The sequence below is a fragment of the Panthera leo genome, chromosome B3 (genome assembly GCF_018350215.1).
Source record: "Panthera leo isolate Ple1 chromosome B3, P.leo_Ple1_pat1.1, whole genome shotgun sequence".
Lineage (NCBI taxonomy): Eukaryota > Metazoa > Chordata > Mammalia > Carnivora > Felidae > Panthera > Panthera leo.
In genome coordinates this window covers 121,055,314-121,077,699 of record NC_056684.1, presented here as the reverse complement: position 1 = coordinate 121,077,699, position 22,386 = coordinate 121,055,314, and the positions used below count along the sequence as shown (strand labels likewise).

The 22,386-nt window shown below is 53.3% G+C and overlaps 1 protein-coding gene and 1 non-coding gene across 7 annotated transcripts in view; one reads left to right on the top strand and one right to left on the bottom strand.

Annotated features, from left to right (window-relative positions):
- The first annotated feature begins 14,140 nt into the window (after nt 1–14,140).
- Nucleotides 14,141–14,247, top strand: LOC122223261. The gene has a single exon (XR_006204147.1). It is a non-coding gene; the product is annotated as a U6 spliceosomal RNA (small nuclear RNA).
- Nucleotides 14,248–16,573: 2,326 nt separating this feature from the next.
- The window catches only part of LRRC74A (leucine rich repeat containing 74A), a 33,365-nt gene continuing 27,552 nt past the window's right edge, over nt 16,574–22,386 (bottom strand). For 4 of the 6 annotated variants that reach the window (XM_042943877.1, XM_042943880.1, XM_042943881.1 and 1 more), the window contains 3 exons: nt 21,040–21,147; nt 20,822–20,904; nt 18,288–18,466 (listed from right to left, as the gene is read on the bottom strand). In XM_042943877.1, coding sequence (XP_042799811.1) covers nt 18,442–18,466; nt 20,822–20,904; nt 21,040–21,147 — 216 coding nt within the window. In that variant the 3' untranslated portion in view covers nt 18,288–18,441. Of the gene's footprint in view, nt 16,974–18,287; nt 18,467–20,821; nt 20,905–21,039; nt 21,148–22,386 lie in introns of those variants that run through there. The other 2 variants (XM_042943883.1, XM_042943879.1) reach the window with 2 other exon arrangements.

Genomic DNA, 22,386 nt, shown 5'->3' with positions numbered 1-22,386 from the left:
GGGTGGCAAATCATGTGTGGGCCATGTTGGGCTTGCTGATTTGCACCCGGAGGGAAAGAGAGCCGTGACAGATGAATCCTTGTGGATGTGGGAGCTTTTCCGCCCTCTCCAAGGGAATACGGTTGGTCTGTGGATTAGCTGCACCACTTGGGTGCTGTAAAATGCAGACCTCCGGGCCCTCGGACCGAAGGGGAAGGGCTTATTCCTCCACTTTTCATAGGCTTCCTGCCCCTCTGATTCTGATGCACACTGAAGTTTGAGAACTTGGGAGAAAGCTAGTTGCACTCTAATAAGCTTTCCAAGCTTCTCCACTAGGACATCTAGATAGAGATTTTCTTTTTTTTTTTTTTTTTTTTTTTTTTTTTAAGAGGGGGCAGGGGCAGAGAGAGGGGGCAAGGAGGGAGAGAGAGAATCCCAAGCAGGGCTTCATGCTGTTAACACGGAGCCTGCCTCGGGGCTCTAAATCACGGACCGGACCGTGAGATCATGACCTGAGCCGAAATCAAGAGTCAGAAACTTAACTGACTGAGCCACCCAGGTGCCCCCAGAGATGTCTTTTTTTGCAGCTACAACCTGGAATTCTCTAGCCCTGCAGAGTCTTCTGGGCCTGTTATCTCCTGCTTTCCTCTCAGCTCAGGGTGGACCCCAAATGCTCAGCAGCACTGCATTCAAACTGTGGCCTCCCCGCCCCAGTGCTGAGTCCAGCTCGGCCAGCCCGTTCCGGCTCTTCCTAGTCCTGTCCATGGACAGTCGTGCCGTCCTCCACTACCACCCCACAGTGCTCTGCTTCTCACAGGGCTGGCCTCATGCCCACATTCCTTCGAAATTCCCATCTGGTGTTCTTCCATGGATGATTGTAAGCTGCCCGGAGGATGGATTCCTAATCCTGTGGGCATGTACCCGTGGGAGGTCCAAGGATGGTCTACAGAGGGTCAGCAGAGCCCCCGAAATTGCAACATTGAGGGAGGCTGCATTTTTCCGTGGCCACTTCGTAGTTTTCGTAAGAGTCTGTGTCCTAGAACATACTAAGAGACACTTTAAGGATGGGGACTTTTTTCTTTTAATGTTTATTTTTATTTATTTGTTTGTTTACTTATGTTATGAGAGAGAGAGCGAGCCAGGGAGGAACAGAGAGAGAGGGGGACAGAGGATCCAAAGAAGGCTCCTCGCCGTCAGTGTAGAGCCCGACGTGAGGCTTGAACTCATGAACCGTGAGATCGAGACCTGAGCCGAAGTCAGATGCTTAACGGGCTGAGCCACCCAGGCGCCCCCAACAGGGACTTTATCTTGGACATCTCTGTGTTTCTTGAGGTGCCACTCACCATGGAGTTTTGCACAGGACATGTGTAATCATGACATTCACTGGGTCGTTTCTGGTCAGGGGCGACAGGGAAATGCCATTACCATGGTTAAGAAGAGAGCAGTACTTTTCCTTTCCGAAATACCTTTACGTCCGTCATCTTGGGGAGTAAACATACCACGCGTGGGCTTGGCGGCAGCAGCGTTTTCCCCCGAGACGGGAAGGTGTGGGGAATGGATGGACACGAAAGACGCCCCTCGGCAGGGCCTCCCATTGAATTCGTGGAAAGAAAGAGAGGTCTGCCAGCCTTACATCCAGTGCTCTGCGCTCGCTTTTCACCCTGCGCCGGAAGGGATGCTATCCAGGAAACAAGACGTGGGAGAGACAAAAACATGGCCAGAGGAGGGTAAAGTGGGATCTGTCAGGTGGGCTTCCGCACGGGTTGTGTTGAGACAGGGGACGATTATGAAATGTCTCAGATGCGGAAGGATCAAGGACAGGATCTCTTGTAGGGGGGGCACGGACGGAGAGGAGTGAGTCTCGGGCAGGTGGCGGAGTTTGGTGAGGAGAGGGCACAGGCTTGGAGCCAGGCTGAGCTGACGGGTATGTAGCAGGGTCCCAGCTTCCACTGAAGACCTGTCTGTGCAGGAAGGCCTTCTAGAAATCTGTTTGCAGGGCAGTGGAGGGGTCTGTGAGTTATGATTCATCTCCAGGGAGAGGGTCATGTCCCAAGTGCTAGGACCTAGAGGCATCCGGGGGTAGGGGTAATACGAGGATTCCTGTCACACTTGAGCCATGTAGAAACTAGAGGCGGAAATGGAAGGGAATGTGGAAAATTACAGCGGGAAGAATTCTTATTAAAAATGGTTTGTGTCAGTGGGAGTGCAAGCAGCCCGGCTTTGGGGGCTTTTCCAGAGTGAGACACGGCAAGAACAGAGACATTCTCTCCCTGGAATTGGGTACATGGACAGGAGCATGATTGTAACTCCAGGTAGGGCAGTGTCCTTAAGAATAGGGATGGGGATGGGGCGCCTGGGTGGCTCAGTCGGTTGGGCGGCCGACTTTGGCTCGGGTCACGATCTCGCGGTCCGTGAGTTCGAGCCCCGCGTCGGGCTCTGTGCTGACAGTTCGGAGCCTGGAGCCTGTTTCGGATTCTGTGTCTCCCTCTCTCTGACCCTCCCCTGTTCATGCTCTGTCTCTCTCTGTCCCAAAAATAAATAAACGTTAAAAAAAAAAAAGAAAAGAAATAGGGATGGGGCAAGTGTCACCAGTGCCCACACCACACAGTTAACCCCCAGGTGCCACCTGGTGATGAATTGGCCTGGTCTGTGAATGCACTCAAGATGCCCTGAATTTTCCAGAAGTTCCTGATAAGGATTAGGGGGCACTTTGCAGAGGCCTTGGGTCCTGGATTAGTGACTAGGGGTGAAGGTCAGGAAGATCTGGTGAGAGGTGGGAGTGGTCAGCATGTGTGTGTGTGTGTGTGTGTGTGTGTGTGTGCAGGGGGGGGCAGCGTCTGATGTGCAGAGCTCATGGCTGGAGGTCTGGGACCAGGGATCAGGCCTCAGGCAGGAGCAGAGGCCAAATCAGGAGATGTGCACGTTTAGGGGGAAGATCAGCTTAGGGGAAACTGAGTCAGGGAGCTAGTTGAGGTTTCTAAGCAGGTGGGTGGAGGTGGTGGAGGTCAGAGGACCAGGCCGGGGCCGTAGAAGGCCAAGGATCTTCTGGTCAGGCAAGAACAGCTGGCAGAGTTGTCGTCTGGGGTGAGCAGAGGACCGTGCTTTGTTTTCAGACCCTCAAAAGCCCTGAGGACGTGGAGGTCTGTCCAGAGGCGCCCTCCTTTTATTAAAGGAGGTGAGGAGTAAAGATTTGTGTCCCGCAGCTCTTGCAGATTTGAGAGATCAGGACACGAATCAAGGTGCTTAGCATTCTTTCAACAATGGAAGGAGCTCGTACCGGGCCTCCAGAGACAGTTGACATTTGATCGGCATCCGTGGCAGCTGGCCTCACTACTGAGGCAAGGCAAGGGACGGAAATACAACTCACTGTGTTGGTGACCAGAGCTGCAGCTGGGCCTGGGAAGCTCTTGCAAGGACATGTCCAGATCCCCTTCTAGTTTGATAACACCCTGGGTCTGAAAACCAGGCCTGGAATTGACACTATGCAATGTGGGGGACGCAGCTTGGGTCGGGGGCAGAGTTACCACCATGGAAAGGGCTGGTATCAGTTGACCAAGGGCTTCCCTTGCAGCCAGGCCTGGCACCAGGCCCCTCATGAGCCTTATTGAGGTTGTGTTCACAGTGACCCCAGGAAGGGGCCGTGCGCTCCCGCTTACAGGGAAGCCAGCTGCAGCTGGGGGTCAAGTGTTTGGCCTGAGCTCCCGAGGCCAGCGAGCGGCAAAGCTGAGATCTGAGTCCAGAGCTCCGCTCGGCTTTGGGCCATTGCTGAGCTGTCCAGGGAGGGCCTCCAGGAAGCTGGCAGCAGAGGCCTCACTCTGTCCTACCACGAGCTGCTGATGTCACCCGGCATTTCAGTGCTTCTGCTTCCCTATCTGCAAAAATGGGAGGGAAGCAGCCCGGGAGCCACAGTGCCAGCCTGAGCCGGGAGAAGGAAGGGGGCAGGAGGTGGTTGTGAGCCTTGAGAACCGGGCCTGCCACTGGGAAGCCCGGCCGGGACCCAAGTTTGAACAGATTAAGTTCATCTACCCTTCTGCCTAAGTTCTTGCCCCCTGACAAAAGCAAATCTTCACCGCCGATTACACCGAATCCCTCCCTTGCCCTTTCCCTGGGGTTTTACTCCAGGTTGGCCAAGCCTGAACTTCCTACAAGTGTGAAGGACAAAAACCTGATGTGAGGCCCGCCCTCTCCAGGCCTCCTGGGACATCTTCGTGGGCGGGGATTAGCCGCCTGGGATCCCGGGAGATGCCAAGGAGGGAGTCTCGGTGGCCTCAGGGACAGAAGGTGGGGATGTTGAGGCAGGCCCTGCCCAGGCTCCTGGCTCCCACCTAACTTGGCCAGTGCCTGCCAGGGAGGGCAGACGGCACTGGGCCCAGCTTCTGACAGCCAGGCCAGGCTCCAGGCTGGGCCCCTGGCAGATCCTGGAGGCTGAGCCTCCCTCTTTCCCCTGCACAACACACACAGGGTTGGGCCCCCTCTCCACCCTCTTCTGGGGAGCTTGGATTCTCCCCAGCCCTGGCCCAGGATGCAGGGCCACTCCCCTCCGGCCAGCTCTTTCCCGGCACCGTCTGACCCCAGACCAGCTGTGAGTGAGGCGGGGAGGCCGCAGGAGTCCCTGGCAGGCTTCTGGGGGATGGAAACTAGCAGTCTGCCTGGTCCAAGCAGGCAGGCTCGGGCGGGGGGTTGGGGGGGGGGGCGGGGGTGGCGGGGGCAAGGCGAGCAGGCCCTGGCAGCATTCTGGAGGAATTTCTGAATTACTTCCTGGCTGGAGACCAGAGGCCAGAGCAGGCCTGGGCTGGTCCTGCTGGCTAAGGACCTAGAGGAGACTTTCTCCTGGTTCTGAGGCCTCACCACCTCCCGCCTCTTTGCCCCACTTCCCTCCGCCTGCCCGCCTCAGAACTGAAGCCTCCTGCAATGGCGAGCTCCAGCTGAGGGGGGTCACCAGTGCTCCCCACTACCTCATTTGTGCAAGAGGCAACCAGGGCCTAAGGAGGAGGGGCTTGTCCTCTCCTGGCCCCTGCCCTTCTTTCTTCTCGGACTTATGGGCAACCTGTTGAAGTCAGAGCTGTTCTCGATCTCTCCACTCTTCTGAAAACACATACTCCATCTGGCCAAGAGAGGAGGCCCTCTCTAGTTTCTGGATCTTTACTGTGTTGTTGCAGAGAGGATGGTGGGTTGGCTGTTCCCACGCTGACCTTCCTCCTGGGAAAACTGAGGCAGCAAGGAGACTGGAGCCTCAGGATCCCACGCAGTCCCACCCACCTGAGACGACGAGGGAGGGCCGGCAGTGATAGCGGGGCTCAGGGGCTCCCCTTAGCTGCCCATGTGCGCCAGCCCCAGAGCTCTGGGTGGGAGGTCAGGTCCCCGTCAGTCAGCCGTCCTTCCCGAGGGGAGGGAGCAGAGGCCTGCAGGGCTGCTTGCCAGCTCCAAACCAGGCCTCCACGTGGCCAAGTTGCTTCACTCTTTGTCACCTCTGCACAGTAGCCGGCTCAGCTACCAGCTGGCAGGGTGACTGCCCTTGGGGCCGTGGCGTCCCGAGCCAGGGGAGCGGTGGGACCTGGGTCCAGGAGTGTACTGACTCAGGAATACTGTTTTGACTCCAGGAGCTGAAGCTCGGCCAAGGTCAGGGAAAGCAGGCAGGCCCTGCCCGGGGACTGGAACCCACCCATTGGCTGCGTGACAATGCCCGACCAGAGGGAAGGTGGGCCTGAAGGGAACAGAAACGAGCGCTGCTCCGCCCTGGCAGGCCCTGTGGGCACAAGCCTCTGCAAGACCCTCCTTTCTGCAGCCTCGTCCCCAGGTTTCCAGGCCTGCAATCAGCCTCCTGAAGTGGAGGCTGATTGTGGCCACCATTCCTCCCATCAGGAGGCACTTAGGGCCTGGTGACGGGCTTAGTGGCCCGTGGGTGGTGTCTCATTTATTCTCAGAGAAGCCACGGGAGGTGGGTCCTATTGTCCCAGTAACGAGAGTCTGATTAACTGAATGACTGGTGCCAGTCCCCACGGCTGCCATGCTGTCCCGGAGCACTCCTACCATGGCGACGTTCGGGTGGCTGTTTGTTTCTGTGCGCCTCCCTGATTGTGGTTTCAGCCCAGTGGAGCTGCTGTGTGAATTCACATCTGGCCGACTGTGATGCTTAAGGCTGTCACCCTCCTGCCACACGCAGCACCCAGCACGTAGCAGGACCTCATAGATGGTAAGGGGAGGAAGGAAGAGAGGGTGGGAAGGAGGGAGGAAGGGGGCGGCTGAGTGAGGACTGCGGCATAGGCCAGCCTGACACAAAGCGTGCGCCCCTAACCATCGGACGACACTACCTCGCTCTCACTGAGGGCTCCCTGCCAAGCTGACGTGGCTCCTTGTAGCAAACCCAAACGGGGCTCTGCACCCAGTCGAGGCTGGAAAGGGGGCAGGACTGACCTTGGCATCATGGAAGGAGCTTGGGGTGAGGAGGAATGAGGCTTTGTCACCCTCGCCACCCCCGGTCAGGGTCCCTACCACTGAGCTCTTGGGAAGACCCCTTCTTCGTGGGAGACCCCACTGGGCCAGCTGGTTCCTGGCTGACTTCTTGCCTCCCTAGCCCTGGGAGGCTGGGGTCTTGGCAGGTGGAAGAGTCTATCTCTGTGGGGGTTGGGTAGCAGGGTGGGTGTCCGCAAGGAGGCCTGTTCTAGAAGAAACATCTGCGTTTACAGCATGTTTCCAATCTGGCCCCATGGAACGATTCAGTCCTCGGCTTTCCCCATGCACTTGGAATTTCTGCTTTCGGAGTTGTGCTGGAGCCACAACCTCTGGGCCAATACTTCTGTCATCTCAGGCATCTGTGGGCGTTCACCCCAGACGTGTTTACACACGGGCACTGCCAGGCGGCTGGGATGGTGTGTCCCCCAGAGCGGCTCACAGGAAACCCAACAGCTGGGCTGAGAGCAGGGATCCCTTCACTCCGTCTTCCATTCTTCCAATGTATTCATCAGATATCGCTGAGCCCCTACTCTGTGCCAGGCATGTTGCTAACTACGCGTGGAGATCGCAGATGGGAACACAGCCCCGGCTTCCAGGGGCTCGCAGTCCAGCAGGAGAGGGCCGTGTGTCACCAGACAGTGGTCGCACAGTGACGCTGTGCACAGGAAGCACGGGGAGGGTGATCTGTGTCTCCTAGGATGCTTTTTGTACAAGTAACAGGACTCAACTCAAAGAAGCCTAAGACAGAAAGACACTTATTGGTTCATTTCACAGGCGAGTGTGAGGCAGGGTTGCCTAGCAACTTAGTGATGTCATTGAAGTCGGGCGAGTCCCATCTTTCTGCCCTGCTGCCCTCAGCCTTTTTGGTGATGCCCCCTCCAGTTCACACGACGGATGCCACAACGTGAAGCATCACGTCCTCACACAGCCATGCCCAGGAGCAGAGTGGAAGGCAGGCTCTCTCGGTGCCTGTTCGTCTTATCAAAGAGGAAAGATTTTCCCAGAAGCCCCTAGTGGCCTGCCTTTCGCATCTCAGAACCCCATTGGGTCACATGGGCACAGCTCGTTGCAAGGGAGGCTGGGAAAGCGAGGGCCAGGCATTGTCAGTTCTCACTAGAAGACAGGGAGGGGCACCTGCCCCCAGCTCCATTTAGTGTCAGTTTGTTGAGACTGCTACAAAGGAACAGTGTGGACTGGGTGGCGTATAAGCAACAGAAATTTCTCTCTCCACAGTTCTGCAGGCTGGAATAATGAGGTGCCACGTTTGCGGTCTGAGGAGCTGGTCCCTGGTTTACAGATGGCCATCTCTGTGTCTTCACATGGTGGAGGGGCAAGGGAACGCTCTGGGAGTTTCTCTTATAAAGGCATTATTCCCATTCATGAGGGCTCTACCGTCGTGATCTAATCACACCCCAGAGGCTCATCTCCTAATGCTGCCACCTTGGGGTTTAGGATTTAAACGCACGGATTTGGGGGAGCACAAACACTCCGTCTACAGCAGGGTTCCTGTGTGCATCACAGATTCGGCAGCACCCTTGGCCTCTACCTCCTCGATGCACCCTTCCCCAAGCTATGACAGCCAAAAAACGTCTCCAGACGTTGCCAAATGTTCTTTCGGGGGAGGGGGCGGGATCACCCCCGGTCGAGAGCCATGGATCTAGTCTTTCTTAAGCCATGTTGACAAGCTAGGGAAGGTTGGCCCTGACTGAACTGAGCTCTGAAGAGGAGGGCTTCTGTAGCTGAGTGAAGGGTCCCCTCCTCCCCCCTCCCTCCTCCTCTCCCCGCCTCTCCTCCTCCTCACATTCCGGCAAATGCATATTGATAAACCCTCACATTTGTATACAGCTCTGCAGTTCATAATGTGCTCTCGTTTATTTCCTCTTACTTGTTCCTCGGGAGGCGGGTGGGGGAGGGGGAGCGGGCAGCAACCCCAGCCGTGGAGACCGTGAGGTTTACCGCCTCTGATCCCCTCCCAGCCCAAGAGTCTTTGGCTGCTGGTGTGACCGCACCGAGCTAAGGACTCCTGCGGGGCCCCGATGGGAGATTTGATATTTAGGGCCCCCTCCTGTCCCTTTCTTCTCCTGTCGCTTTTGCCCTCAGCCTGTCCGAGCTCTCCCTGTCCTGCCCACCCACCGACACTGTTCCTAGGAGAGGTTTTGGAGTGAGTCTTTGTGGCTTGGCCGCTTTCCCTGCACCCTGGGGTCCCCCCCCCTCCCCTTGCTCAGCCCCTCAGGGCCTCCGCTGGTCTCCTGGCACTAAATGTCATCTCTACCACACCCAGTTCCCCCAAGCATACACCCCAGTCCCGATGCTTCCCCCAGAGCCCATTCTTGGACCTGTGTGACTCCTCCCTGTACCATCTAATAACCCCCTGAATTAATTGATTTTCCTTCTCCCCACCTCCAACACCCGAATCTGCTCCTTCAGAGACTTTTCTGTTTCAGCGATGAAGACTTCATTCTTCCAGGTGCTCGGGGCCCCAAACCTTGGGTCACCTTTGTCTGCTCTCTTTCTGCACAGTCCACATCTTATCTGCTGGGGGAATCTTGTTGGCACCACCTTTAAATATACCCAAGGTTCTGCCACCCCCATCGCCTCCACAGGTCCCCCTTCACCTCTGGGTTATTGTAATAGCCTCGCAAGTGACTCTCCTGATTCTGCCCTTGAGTCTCTAAAGTCAGTCTTTTTTTTTTTGATGTTTATTTTTTTAATTTTTTTTTCAACGTTTTTTTATTTATTTTTGGGACAGAGAGAGACAGAGCATGAACGGGGGAGGGGCAGAGAGAGAGGGAGACACAGAATCGGAAACAGGCTCCAGGCTCCGAGCCATCAGCCCAGAGCCCGACGCGGGGCTCGAACTCACGGACCGCGAGATCGTGACCTGGCTGAAGTCGGACGCTTAACCGACTGCGCCACCCAGGCGCCCCGATGTTTATTTATTTTTGAGCGAGCGAGGGAGAGAGAGAGAGAGAGAGAGAGAGACTGAGCACAAGCCGGGGAGGGACAGAGACAGAGGGAGACAGAATCTGAAGCAGGCTCCCTGCTGTGCTGACAGCTCAGAGCCAGACGCAGGGCTAGAACCCACAAAATTGCAAGATCATGACCTGAGCTGAAGTTGGACACTCTCCAGGCGCCTCCCTAAAGTCTGTCTTCACGCAGCAGCGGCCCAAACACCCTTCCAAAGGATGTCTGAGTATGCCCTCTGCTGCCCGAACCCTGCAAGGGCGCCCTTCACCCAGACCCCGTGTTCTATCCTGGCCTTCAGGGCCCCACCTGGGCTGGCCCTCCCCTCTCACCTCACCCCCCACACGGAGCAGTCTCCTCCCCTCACTCAGCTCCAGCTGCACAGGCTCGCTCACTGGTCCTGCACGGCTGCTCCTGTCTTGGCGCCTTTGCTCTCCCCGGAAAGCTCTTCCTCCAGACGTCCTTCAAGTCGCTGTTCAAATACCTCTTTTTACACCCCCAACAATGCACCTCCTGAACCTCCTTCCCTGGCTCATCCCCCACCCTCATAGCTCTTATTATCTTCTAACTTACTGTATGACTCACTTATTGATTGTATTTATTGTTTGTGGTCAGTCTCTTCTTGCTGGAATGTCATCAACTCCATGTAAGGGATGGCTTTTGTTTTTACTAACTGATGTATCCCAACATACCCACAGCAGCCGTGGACACCAGTTAAGCCCCTAATAAATGTTTGTTGAATTTACTTGAAGTCGTTTACACTTTAGTATAAATAAATGTACATAATTTCCCCCACCCCATCCCCCAGACTTGCATTCCCCACTAATTTTTAAGAAAAGGTTATTTCCTGCCTCACAGGGCCCTTAGGAAAGGCATTTTAGGGGCTGTGAGTTTTACAGTCTTGAAATAATGGCAAGTGGATTGAGAAACCACTGTGAAGCCAGGACTCAAGGAAGAAGAGAGATCTCCCTGGTTCCTCAAAAGGCAGAGGGGACAGGCTCCAGGGTGTGGCAGAGAGGAAGGGACAGCGTCCTGCACACGTACCTGGTCATGGTGCGGCTTCAACTGGCTGCTCCAAGGACTGTGGTGGGGAGAGAGGGGTTGGAGCTGAGTCTTTCTAGCCTGTTTTCGTGGCAGGATGGGCTCAGGAGGCAAGCTGGACTCCCCATTCCCAAGCGTCTGGCCGCTGCTGGCGGTGATGCAGGCAGAGGCGGAATCACCTCCACCCCTAAAGAAGCTGAAAAGTCTGGAGCTGAGGAGACCCTCACTCAGTGAGACCCTCTACCAAGGCCTGGGCTGATGTTCAGGCCACTGTCAGCTTTTAGAAAATGTGTGGATTTCTCCCCCATTCTAAATAAACATCCACTTACTATACCTCATATTGTATTTGTAATTTTTTATTTCTTAAAGAGGTCCCCCAGATTGCAGAGCTCAGCCCCCACAGAACCTGGACTACCCCTGGGTGGAGAAACTTGATCTCCAGGCAGGTGGAGAGTTCCGGCCCACGCTCCTCCGGTATGACCAGTATCGCCGAAGCCGGTTGCACCGCTGCCCTTTTCGTCTGAATTTGATTTCCTGGAGCCAGTTTGGGGTCCTGCTTTCTTTTTCTCTACTCTCCCCAGACCCCCCACCCGACCCCACCTTAGAGAGCGGAAGCTTTCGGAGGTGGAGGATTTGTGAGGTTGGAGCGCCCTCTGCTGGGAAATCGGAGGTTCAGCCAGGAGAGGTACAAGCCGAGAGTGACCCGGTTTGGCCTTTAGGATGCCTGAGAGAAAGGATCCTTTCTTGCTTTCATCCTTTCTGGGGATTAGTACACAGGTAAGCTCCTCTTGTTGGGCATCGACCCCCTCTTGTTGGTCATGGACATATTTAAAACATTTTTTAAATGGTTTTTTTGAGAGAGAGAGAGAGCGAGCATGAGCAGGGGAGGGGCAGAGAGCGTGAGAGACACAGAATCCAAAGCAGGCTCCAAGCTCTGAGCTGTCAGCACAGAGCCGGACAAGGGGCTCGAACTCACAAACCGCAAGATCATGACCTGTGAAATCATGACCTGAGCTGAAGTCAGATGCTTAACCGACTGAGCCACCCGACGCCCCCCGTTCCTGGACGTATTTGGGTACACACACCATGTCTCCATAATTCAAATGTGAGCATACATTTGTATACACATGCTCCTTTTCCATCATACCTTGGGCAGCATCTCTAGAGTGAGCTTTGGAGTCCACAGGTGAAGGGCTCAGTCCCCTACAGACTACTTCAGATGCTAGCTTCAATGAGGTCCCCTGGGATATCTGCACTTCTGATCTGCCAGCTACAACGGGGTGAGGGGGGTTCCCAGGACCCCCTCGGGTTTGATAACTCACTGGAACAATCCACAGAACTCGCAGAAAGTGCTATACTCATGATTACAGTTTTATTAGAAAGGATCTGGCTCAGGGTCAGGCAAATGGAGGTGTGTGCAGGGCAAGCCCTGAAAGAGGGTGCAGAGAGCTTCCATGCCCTCCCACCCCAGGACATCCAGGTGTTCACCTCCCGGGAAGCTCCCCTGAGCGGCGCTGTCCAGACTTTCCACTGGAGTTAACTCTAGGGAGGCAGGATTGCACACTGGCTGCGCGCTTGAACTCAATCTCTAACCACCTCTACTCCCAGGTTGGTCTTTCCCAGCTACCAGCATCCCTAAGGGATCTAAGGGCCCACTCAGCCCTCATTAGCATAACAAAGACAGTCTGGCCACTCAGGAAGTTCCAAGGGTTTTTATTATTTTTTTAGTTACTTTTTAAAATGAGACTCTTTTCTTTTTGATAAATGTTTATTTATTTTGAGAGAGAGAGAGAGATCATCCCAAGCAGACTCCACGCTATCAGCACTCAGCCCCATGAGGGCTCTATCCACAATCCTGAGATCATGACCTGAGCTGAAATCAAGAGCCTGATGCTTGGCGCCTGGTTGGCTCAGTCAGTTAAGTGTCCAACTTCGACCCAGGTCATGATTTTGCAATTTGTGAGTTCGAGCCCCATGTCAAGCTCTGTGCTGACAGCTCAGAGCCTGGAGCCTGCTTCGGATTCTGTGTCTCCCTCTCTTTCTGCCCCTCCTCTGCTCGCGTTCTGTCTCTCTCTCTCTCTCAAAAATAAACAAACATTACAAAAAAAAAAAAAAAAAGAGCCAGACGCTTAACGGACTGAGCCATGCAGGTGGCCCCCAAGGGTTTTTAAGGCTTGGTAGCAGTCTGGGAGAAAAACCCAGTATGTTGATTTATACCACAACGCGTGTACACACACACACACACACACACACACACACACACACAGGAGTTTTGTCTTACTCATCCTGGCCACCATGGCAGCCAGCTGGTCAGCCCTCCTCCAGCTGATCCACAGACTCCCTAAGGTGGTGGCCAGACAGCAAAAGCAGTCTTCCCAGGGTCACACCATGGACCCTCCTTAAAGGCACCACTGGGCCTCAAGGTGGGCCTCCCAGCCTCCTGGTCCCCCTCCCCCTCCAGGATGTCTGCTTCCTGAAGGAGAACTGTTCCCTTCCTGTAGTTCAAGGCCACTGGTCTGCAGCCAGGATTTAGGTCGCAGGCTTGCCTTGCCAATCATTGTTTTCTTTTGCTTAAAACAAAACAAATCAAAACAAAACCAATCCAGAGCCCCCGCTTGGCAAAGCAGCCTGGTCCCTCGAGGACGCTGCAGCTGCCACTGTGGCCACACAGCAACCCTGCAGCTCACCCCGCCGAGCCGCGGGTTCTGTATCCTGGCCCATCCCACCAATACTGATGTGGAAATGTCGGGGTTTGGAGCTGACGGCCAGGAAATAATTCTTGAGACGTCTTTGGTGCGAAAAGGTGGTTTTATTAAAGCACGGGGACAGGACCCGTGGGCAGAAACAACTGTGCTGGGGTTGTGACGGGTGACTGAATATATTCCTTCAGGTTGGGAGGGGGTTAGGGATAGAGTAATTCTCCACGGTATTTGGGAAGCAAGGTTTCCAGGACTTTGAGGGGGGCTAGCTGCTGTTAGGAAAAGGTCAGTTATTACTGTTTAGTAAACAGTCATGAGGCCCTTCAGATGTCTGTCAGTGGGCCATATGCTTGGAGGATGATGGTTAACATATATTTGGGGGGCGGGTAGAGATAAAGGAAGTTTCTAAAGGAATTTTTATATGTTAAAGCAGACTTAGAGGATTCTGGGCGGTAGGCTAAGATTGCCTTTTGCCTTTAGCAAAGTATCGCATTGAGGCAGCAGAGTTCCTGGCAAATGTCACTCTGCCTGTGTCAAGGACTTGTTGATGGGCTGTAGGCCGTAAGGGAATTTAAGTTTTCATTTGCCTGTGTTTCCCGCATCAGTCTCGCCACCGCTCTGAGGCCACGCATCCAGCTGCTGTGTTGCAGCTGTTGGAGAGAATTCACTGTGGCCTTTGGTTTTGGGGGATGCTAGCTCTGGATTCTCGTTCTGAGCCTCTGGTGGAGGTGTGATCCTAGGTCCCGGCTGCAAGTCACTGCCACCCCTCCCCCGAGGTGAGGCATTCCCAGCCCAGGGAGAGGGGTTTGGACCTCAGCAGCCAAGAAAAATGCCAGCTCTTTACCGTGTCCCCTGCGTTGTCCACATGGCGCTGCTAGTCCCTGGTCCGCCCTCCTCCCTCTAATTCCTAAGATTCTGGACGAATTCTTTTGATCTGATGCAAGCCTTAAACCCAACCCTGAGATGAGAATGCTTCCCATGACGTTTCAAAGGCCCAGTACTTAGTGCTCGCTTCGGCAGCACATATACTAAAATTGGAACGATACAGAGAAGATTAGCATGGCCCCTGCGCAAGGATGACACGCAAATTCGTGAAGCGTTCCATATTTTTTTCAAATTTGTAGATGGTTCAGTGTGTGTGGGGACATGTGCATGTGTGTATATGTGTGCACGTGCATGCATGCATCTTAAATTTAGAGATGGGTTACATTATCAGTGAGCCAAACTGTGTCTGTAAGCCAATCTGCCTTTGGTTTCTTTAATTATCTGGGGGACCCAGAGAGGCCACAGCTAAGAAGGGGAAAGGAAATCCCAGGAGTGGTAACATTGATTTTGGTGTAGAATTATCTTGTGTAGGGGTGCCTGGGTGTCTCAGTTGGTTGAGTATCTGACTTTTGATTTTGGCTCGGGTCATGATCTCAGGTTTGTCGGATTGAGACCTGCATTGTACTCCATGCTTCAGTGTGGAGCCTGCTTGGGATTCTCTCTCCTTCTCTCTCTGCTTTCCCCTGCTCAAGCCCTCTCTCTCTCTCTCTCTCTCTCTCACACACACACACACACACACAAACTTAAAAAAAAAGAATTATCTTGTGCAGAAATCTGGCAAGAATAATATAATTGTAGCTTTTATTGACCTTCCATTGGTCTTCCATATCACAAGCTCAATATAGACACAGCGTTATTGATAATTCTACAAGATCTGCATTTTAATAGCCCTCAAGAATACAGGATTGTTAGAAATTGTCCTATATCCTGATGATCTGAAACTGAAGACAAAAATGGATGCCTAGCCTTCCAGAACAGGGGGTTAGTGTGCTGGGTGCTGATGATACGGTTTTAATGTCCTGGTCTTAGAGGGGCCTCAGTAATTGGCTCTGAGTAATTAACCATTGTCAGCGCTGTTGATGCAAAGGATTGTAAAGCTAATGTCATTATCATTAAGCAGATATTTCCCAAAATTCAATTGATTTAAATAAATAACAAAACCAAACAAAAACAAAAATCAAAATAAAACAGAACCCAAATCCAAAAAAAAATAAAAATAAAAAAATAAAGGCCCAGTACGTAGATATTTCAAAGATGGCTGCTTGGTGTGGCCCCTCTTGTGCCCTGCAGGACCTAGGCCTCCCCTCCCCCCACCTCTCGGAAAGGAAAGCCACTGTGATGAGGTCATCCTTATAGGAAGCACTTATTGTATGCTAGGCCTTGGGTTTCACCGGCACAATCTCATTAAATTGTGGGGGAGGGGAGACCATTATCATTTCTACTGACGGGTGAGGAAACTGAGATTCAGAAAGGTTGAGTGACTGGCTCAAAGTCACAGAGCTAAGTGGGAAAGCCAGGCGCAATTCAAACCTCAAAATGTCCGGTGCCAGAACCCCGTATGCTTAACTGCTTTAAGACGCGGGTGCACAGTGCTTTCCATGTGCTTCCTTCTGTCCTCCCGTCCTACCTCCCCTGGCACAATTTCTGATCAATACTGGGAGCAGGGACGGCCTGTCAACCTGAACTTCAGCAATCAGCCACACTAGAACAGTATCTTCCGCCTTTGCCTCCCTCCTGGCCTGCAGCTCGTGCTTGCTTATCAATCTAGTTGTTCCTCACTCTGTTGTAGACACAGTGTAGACAGAGTAAGTGCATTTAAACTCCGAGGTCTGGATGTGGAGCTGCTGCACAGAAGCCGCAGGGGGCAGGGAAGCACAGTGGTTAAGACCCCAGGGAGCCAGAGCTATATTGTTAGGGCCTGCATCTCCGCCTCCCCACTTACTGGCAAGAAAGCTTGAGTGAGATGCCTAACTTCTCCATGCATCCGTTTCCCCAACTGTAAAATAGGATAATAAACTCTTCCTGCACCGGGTTTCTGTGAGGAACAAAAAGCTACCACATGACGCTCACCGAGTTAGGGCAGGTTAGGAGGGGCACAGCCAGGTGCTGATTCCCTCGCTTGCAGCCGGACCTCCTTCAGTGCTGGGCGTGTAGTCCAATGCCTCTGGGTCATTTTGACCTGCTGGCCTCTCCTACTTTGCAAGATTCCTCTACCTCCACCTTGGGTTTGCAGCTCCCGCCCAACAGCCTCCAGACTGGGCAAGCTGATGGTCAGAGGATGAGTTCCTCGTGCACTCCTACCCAAATGAAACACTGTCTCCTCTTGTGGTCTTGCCCGGCTCCAGGGTGGGCTGACTGGGGGAGGGGACTGAATATTTACGGAGTTTTTACCCGCCCACCCCTGATTTTCTGCCTCACAGCACCGGTGCGAAGTTCGCTGTTAGAAACCGCAATTCACAACGAGGACATTGAGCGTTGGAGAGGTTTGCCCAAGTGTCAGGCTGCTGGACACTCCAGGGCTCAGATTTCGTGTGTCGGGCTTTTGGGGGGTGGTGGGCAGAAGTTTGGGAGATCACAGAAAGTACAAAGGCTGCAAAGCGTTCTGTAAGGATCTGGAAGCAGTGTGTTCACCAGGAATTTGAAGCTGACCTGACACCTAGTGGCCACTAGTCGGAATTACTCCAACTTTGGGAAGGTTCCCAGACTGTTGCAGGCAGGTTTTGACTCTGTCGTCCTTCACTTTCTTGGGATTGGTAATGTTGAGGGTTGGCCTGGAGGATTGCGGGCGAGGGGGTGGATTTTTAGCTTCCCTATATCTCCATAATTTCCCCAAAGCTACCCAAACAAAACATAACATTTGATCAGAAAATTGCTGCCTTTCATTTTTATGCAAGAGATACATTAAAATCATCTGGAGAAAACTTTGCTGTTTTTATTGATCCATAACATAGTCCACAATTTTTGATACCCCCTGGCTTCATAATCCTCAGGGCTCCACCCAGACACCAGCAGCTGCTGGACAAGAGACTTGGTGGGGGAAATTTATAGATTATAATAAACCTAAATGACACGGCTCCTGATTTTAAGGGGATTCGATTTATTTGTGGAGTCAAAGACATCTACATACCCTGACAAGTATGAGAGATGTGAGTTTCAGCCCACGAACCCCTTAGTGCATTTCTTTATTTTCTTTTATTATCCTAATTTTGACTCTGAGCCCCTCTGTCACCCAATTAATGGAAATTCAACTTCAGGCTAAGACCTTGAATAAGGAAGGGAAAGGGGAAAATGCACTGCGGGGAGGGGGTATAAATTATTTCAAATAATGATTCTGCCACATGGGCAGAGAGGCCTCAGCCTCCACTCCAGCCCTGGTGAAGCAAAGGGAAAGCCAAAGGCAGTGACTGGATTCTGAGATGCCGTTTCAGCATGCATCACACATCAGGGCTCTAAAGGGTCGGTTCCTGGTCACCCCCAAACTTTCCCACTTTTCCACCACTTGCCCCCCAAAATTGCCAGGTGAATGTGTTTGTTCACCCCATAGGTCTTTATTGAGCATCTCCTATGTGTCAGTCACTGTGCGGTGGTACAGAGATGTGTGATTCAGTCCCTGCCCTTGTGCATCCACAGAGACGACTGGCGGGGCTAATCAGAACCGGCCAGTTACCCATCCCCGCACCTGCTCAGCGCATGCTGTTCTTGACTATCCCTGCTCTTGTGCTCAGCAATTCGTGTCTCCTTAGCTTCCAAGGAATTTTAAAAAGAAATGTAGAACAGTAGATTCCCAGAACAGATTGGGAAGCCTTAATTTCGGCTGTCCTACTTTTTTCCGATGGAAGCGTAAGGCTCCACGCTCAGGTGGCGAGGTGGCGCTGGGCTATGACTACATGCCAGGTCTCTCTTTCTCCCATCCTGGGCTCTCTCCACATGACCCCTCAGCATTTGCTTCTAAAGCAGCACCCCCCCGCCCCCTCCACCTCAACCCCGTCCTTGTTCCTGAGCATCTGCTCCCTCTCCACTGCCTCCGGCGTCTCCGAAATCTCTCTCCTGGATACAGTTTACATTTACTAGGATGACTGCCTTTGTGCACTGATCTCCAAGCCCCCCCCCCCCCCCCCCCCCCCCCCCCCCGCCCTGCTCTTTTCCTGCTGCCTAGCAACGCCATTGCATTCCCAATTTGTTTTCCGGCTCCTACTAAGGCCACCAAGGATGCGCCCCCTGCTGGTCGCCAAAACCAAAGGGCGCTGCTCCAGTTGCGGGGCGGGGGGGGGGGGGGGGGGGGGGGGGGTGCCGGGGCGGGGGCACGCCACCTGCAGCCCAGAGACGTGGGGACCCAGGCAGACTTTATTGGCTCGCTCGCAGTCTGGCCTTGGTGTTTGTCTACGGAGGTTTCAGAACAGATCTTCGCCTCCTGAATGCCACCAATCGACTTGCCAGGACCTCTCCGTCGCGGCGACTTCTTTTCAGACCAGACTTGTTGCTACCGCTTCTCTGTTTTTAGGAAACTGGTTTGAAAGGTAAGGGGATAATGCTGAGTGCCAATGCCGCCTGATTGAAGGGAGTGTTTAGGCAGACTCAAATCCAAGCAGGATCATTTGTAAACCCATCGCAGCAGGAGGGTTGAACATGGGTAAGTTTTGGTGTCAGCCCGGGGAGGGGGCAGAAGAATCGGTTTTTGCCATTGGCAAGGAAGGGTTTAGCAGTCGACTGAAATTTAGAATGTGCACACCCTTTGGCCCAGCGATTGCCCTGGATCCGCTCCACCTTGTTAGAGAAGCATGTGTGGGCAAACACCATCTACAAAAGGATGCTGGTTATAGTATTATTTGTAGTAGCAAAACAATGGAAATAATTTAAATGTCCCTAACAATGAGATAAATAAGGAGACTTCTGTGCTATGAAATAGCACGCGGCAGTTAAAAAAGACTGAGATGGATCTAAATGCACAAACACGGAAAGATTGCCAAGGCATACTGGAAGGCAGAGCAAATTCAGAGGAACGTGATAGCATGATTCTATTTAGGATAAACAAGAAACCGTGTGTTTGTCAGTGTGAGGGTACAATAATGTATAATAAAACATATGTGTACTCGGAGCCTAGCACATGCCAGGTAATGTTCTAAATGCTTTACAGGCATTAATCCATTTACTCCTCAAAAGCTCCAATGTCATGGGTACTATTATAAGCTCCACGGTACAGATGGGGAAATTGAAGCTTACGGAGATTGGGTAACGTGCACAGGAGTGGAGCTGGGCTTGGGACTCAGGCAGTCTGGCCTCAGAGCCCACGTTTTAAACCACTACACCACACACACTCACGTGTGCACGCACACGTGCACACTCGATGGCAAGTATGGGAAAGGCACGGAAATGTGCGCTGGGACTGTTCATGGGAGGCAGCATGTACCGTGGAGAAGAGATAAAAAAAGAACCTTCACTTTCTTCTTGCTATACTTCTGTGGATTTAGAATTTTTACAAGTAGATATTATTTGTAACAAAAATGAAAATAAAAAATTCACGCAACAATAAAAATGACCACTCTGCTCTTCAATGAGAATAGAGCTGAGGGACAATTTGAGGTGCCCACGAGAGACCGCCCCCTCAGTTCCCAAGACACGGGGACCCAGACCCCAGTATTGCCTCTTGATGGCCACTTGACCTCATCTGCAAAGCTGAAGGGTTTGCTGGACCTGGAACCTGGTCTCTTGGCCTCTGCCTGGGCACTTCCCACCAGCTTCCCAAAGACAACAAGCACCACTTTAGTGGGGGCAGGTGGGGAGTTTCAGGACAGAGATGCGGTGTGGGGGACGTGCAAGCCTGAGACATCTTCAGAACGAGCCCCCTTGCTGGGTGACATGTGCCAGCCTCTTAGGCACATTGTCCCTACTCTATCCTTACAAAGCTGCTTGGGTGCTGTGGTTACACCCCATTCTAAACACTTGGAGACTAAGAGCCCTGTGAAGAGCTGCCCCTTCCCTAGAAGCAAGGTGTGCAGATGGGTCCGGCTGCCTTTCCTATCTTTGCCCTGGCTTCTCCCCATGACAAGTATTGAAGAGGGCACAGAACAGAGGTCCAGGGTGGGGAGGCTCGAGGGGCAGGACCAGAGGGGGGTCCCTCTGATAGAGCTCCCTAAGGACTGGTGTCTAAGACAAGAGGTTGCTGGGTCCGTTGGGAGCCTTCATCCTTCACTGCGTACGGGTGATGACAGAACCGGGCACCTGGGTCACATATGGGTCATGACAGTGCCAGGCACCTGGGCCACATATGGGCGACCACAGCGTCAGGCACCTGGGCAGGTTTGGGGCCCCACAGAGTACTTGGCCCGAGGAGGTAGGGGCTCACAGGTGTTCTTACAGTTCTTACTGTTACACAGGCCCTTTCCTGTCTCCTTAAGGAATTGAGCCCAAGTCACAACGGCATCATCCCCTAGGCCACAGCAGAGCTGAGTGGCTGCAGTTTCCCAGCCACGTGAGGCTCACGCTTCCACCCTTGTTTCTTGCCCGAGTAATCCTCCTCTTTGAGCTACCCAGGCACCTGCCACAGACCTCTCACCACGCCAGGGCCTACCCACGTGCTCTGTTACGTCCCCTCCTACTTGGCTTTGACACTGTGTCCCCAGAATCTGGTCCCACAGCCAACAGCACACGGTTGAGGCTGCAGCTCTGCTGGGAGGGTAAATTGGAAGTTGAGGAGGAGGGCAGACAGTGGGGCCAGCCTCGGAAGCCAGGGAGGGCGCGGCCAGCTGCTTCAGGGGAGGCTGTACCTGATCAAATGTAGACACCACTGGGACGCCTTATAGAGAACTGGGGGCCTGCCTGGGGCAGAAGCAGGATAAGATGGGCGCTGGGCCTAGACTGACCTGAAGTTCACCATGCCTGTCTTCTCAGCCAGCTTCTTTATCAGCTCCCTGACTTGGTACGGGTTCATAGGGACCTTGTCCTGCTGAAGAAGTGGATGGAACATGCAAAGTCAATGGAGCTCTCTGCCTACCCCTTCCCAGGCCTAAACACACACACACACACACACACACACACACACACACCCCACACTGGCTGTTGCCACTAGGGTTCAGCACACCTGTATCATAGCTTTCCGGAAGTCACCCACAGACATCATCATTCTTCCATTAGGGTTCAAGCTCTTGAAGAAGTCTATGACCGTGATTTGGTGCTGGTCTGCATAGCTCTGAGAGAAACCGGAGACACCAGAAGCAAATACTTGACTTTGTAACATCTATTAACAACACCCCACCCCATCCCCACCCTCCACTGCCACCTTCCGCCAAAAGGTGGCCCAGGCTCCCAGACCTGGCAGGCCCAAGGAGGTGAACTTGAATAGAGACCTAGAGAAAGAGTAGGAATGAGTACGACACTGAGGACAGGAAGAAGGGTGTTCCAGGCAGAGGAACCTGCACGTGCACAGGCCTGGAGCTGAGTGAGAGCTAGTGCAGAGAAACAGGGGGAAATCTTGTGGGGCTGGATTTCCGGGAACCAGGGGGGATGGGTAGGTGGAGAGGGTGGGGCTACAGAAGACCTCCCTGTGGTGGCAGCGTCACCACCTTTATTTTAGTCCCTTGGGCTTGACGTTTTGGAGTTATCATTGGCTCGCTCCGATCATCACAGGCCTCCCTTCTCCCAGCACACACACACACACACACACACACACACACACACACGCACATACTTGCCCACATGCACCATGTGCCCAGCCATTTACCAAATCCTGGAGCTTCCCATTAGGGGATCTCCTACATCTGTCCCTCCACTTCCACTGCTATCCTCAGGCAAGGCACCATTCTAGAATACTAGTTAGCACACGGAGAATACTACCATAGTGCCTTCATTAGCATTCCTACTCTCATATTTACCCCCTTCAGTGTATTTCCCTCCCCATTGCCTGAAAGGTTACTCTTTGGTCCTACCGGATTCACCTTACCCACTGCTCCGCAACTGTAGCTGGCTCCCGCTCCCTGTGGAATCCAACCCCAGCCCTGAGCCTAGAATCTGAGGACCGCCACATCTAGCCCCAGCCTTCCTGGGTAGCCTTGGCTTCCAGGCTTTGCAGGAGCCTGGAACCACACGGTTCTCCTGCTGGAGCCACATGGTTCTGTTCCCATCTCCCAAGCACACTGTGTGCACCCTGCTCTGCTCCTCTGCTAGTGGGAACCCTCTCCCCAGAACTCCCTCCCTGTCACTGTCACTGACCTGAATTCTTTCTTGCTCTTCAAGACCCTTCCCCAGGACATGTCCCTTTCTGTTTGCCTAATCCCACAGTGGCCTCTAATCTGGATTCAGATGGTATTTGCTGCCTTGGTCACTCATTTATTATTTATCGTATGATGCTTTCTATGAGAAGTTACTGCTTCTGTCCCATCTTTGCAACCAGATTGTTGCCTGTCCCCTCTCCCCAGAGGGGAAGGACTGT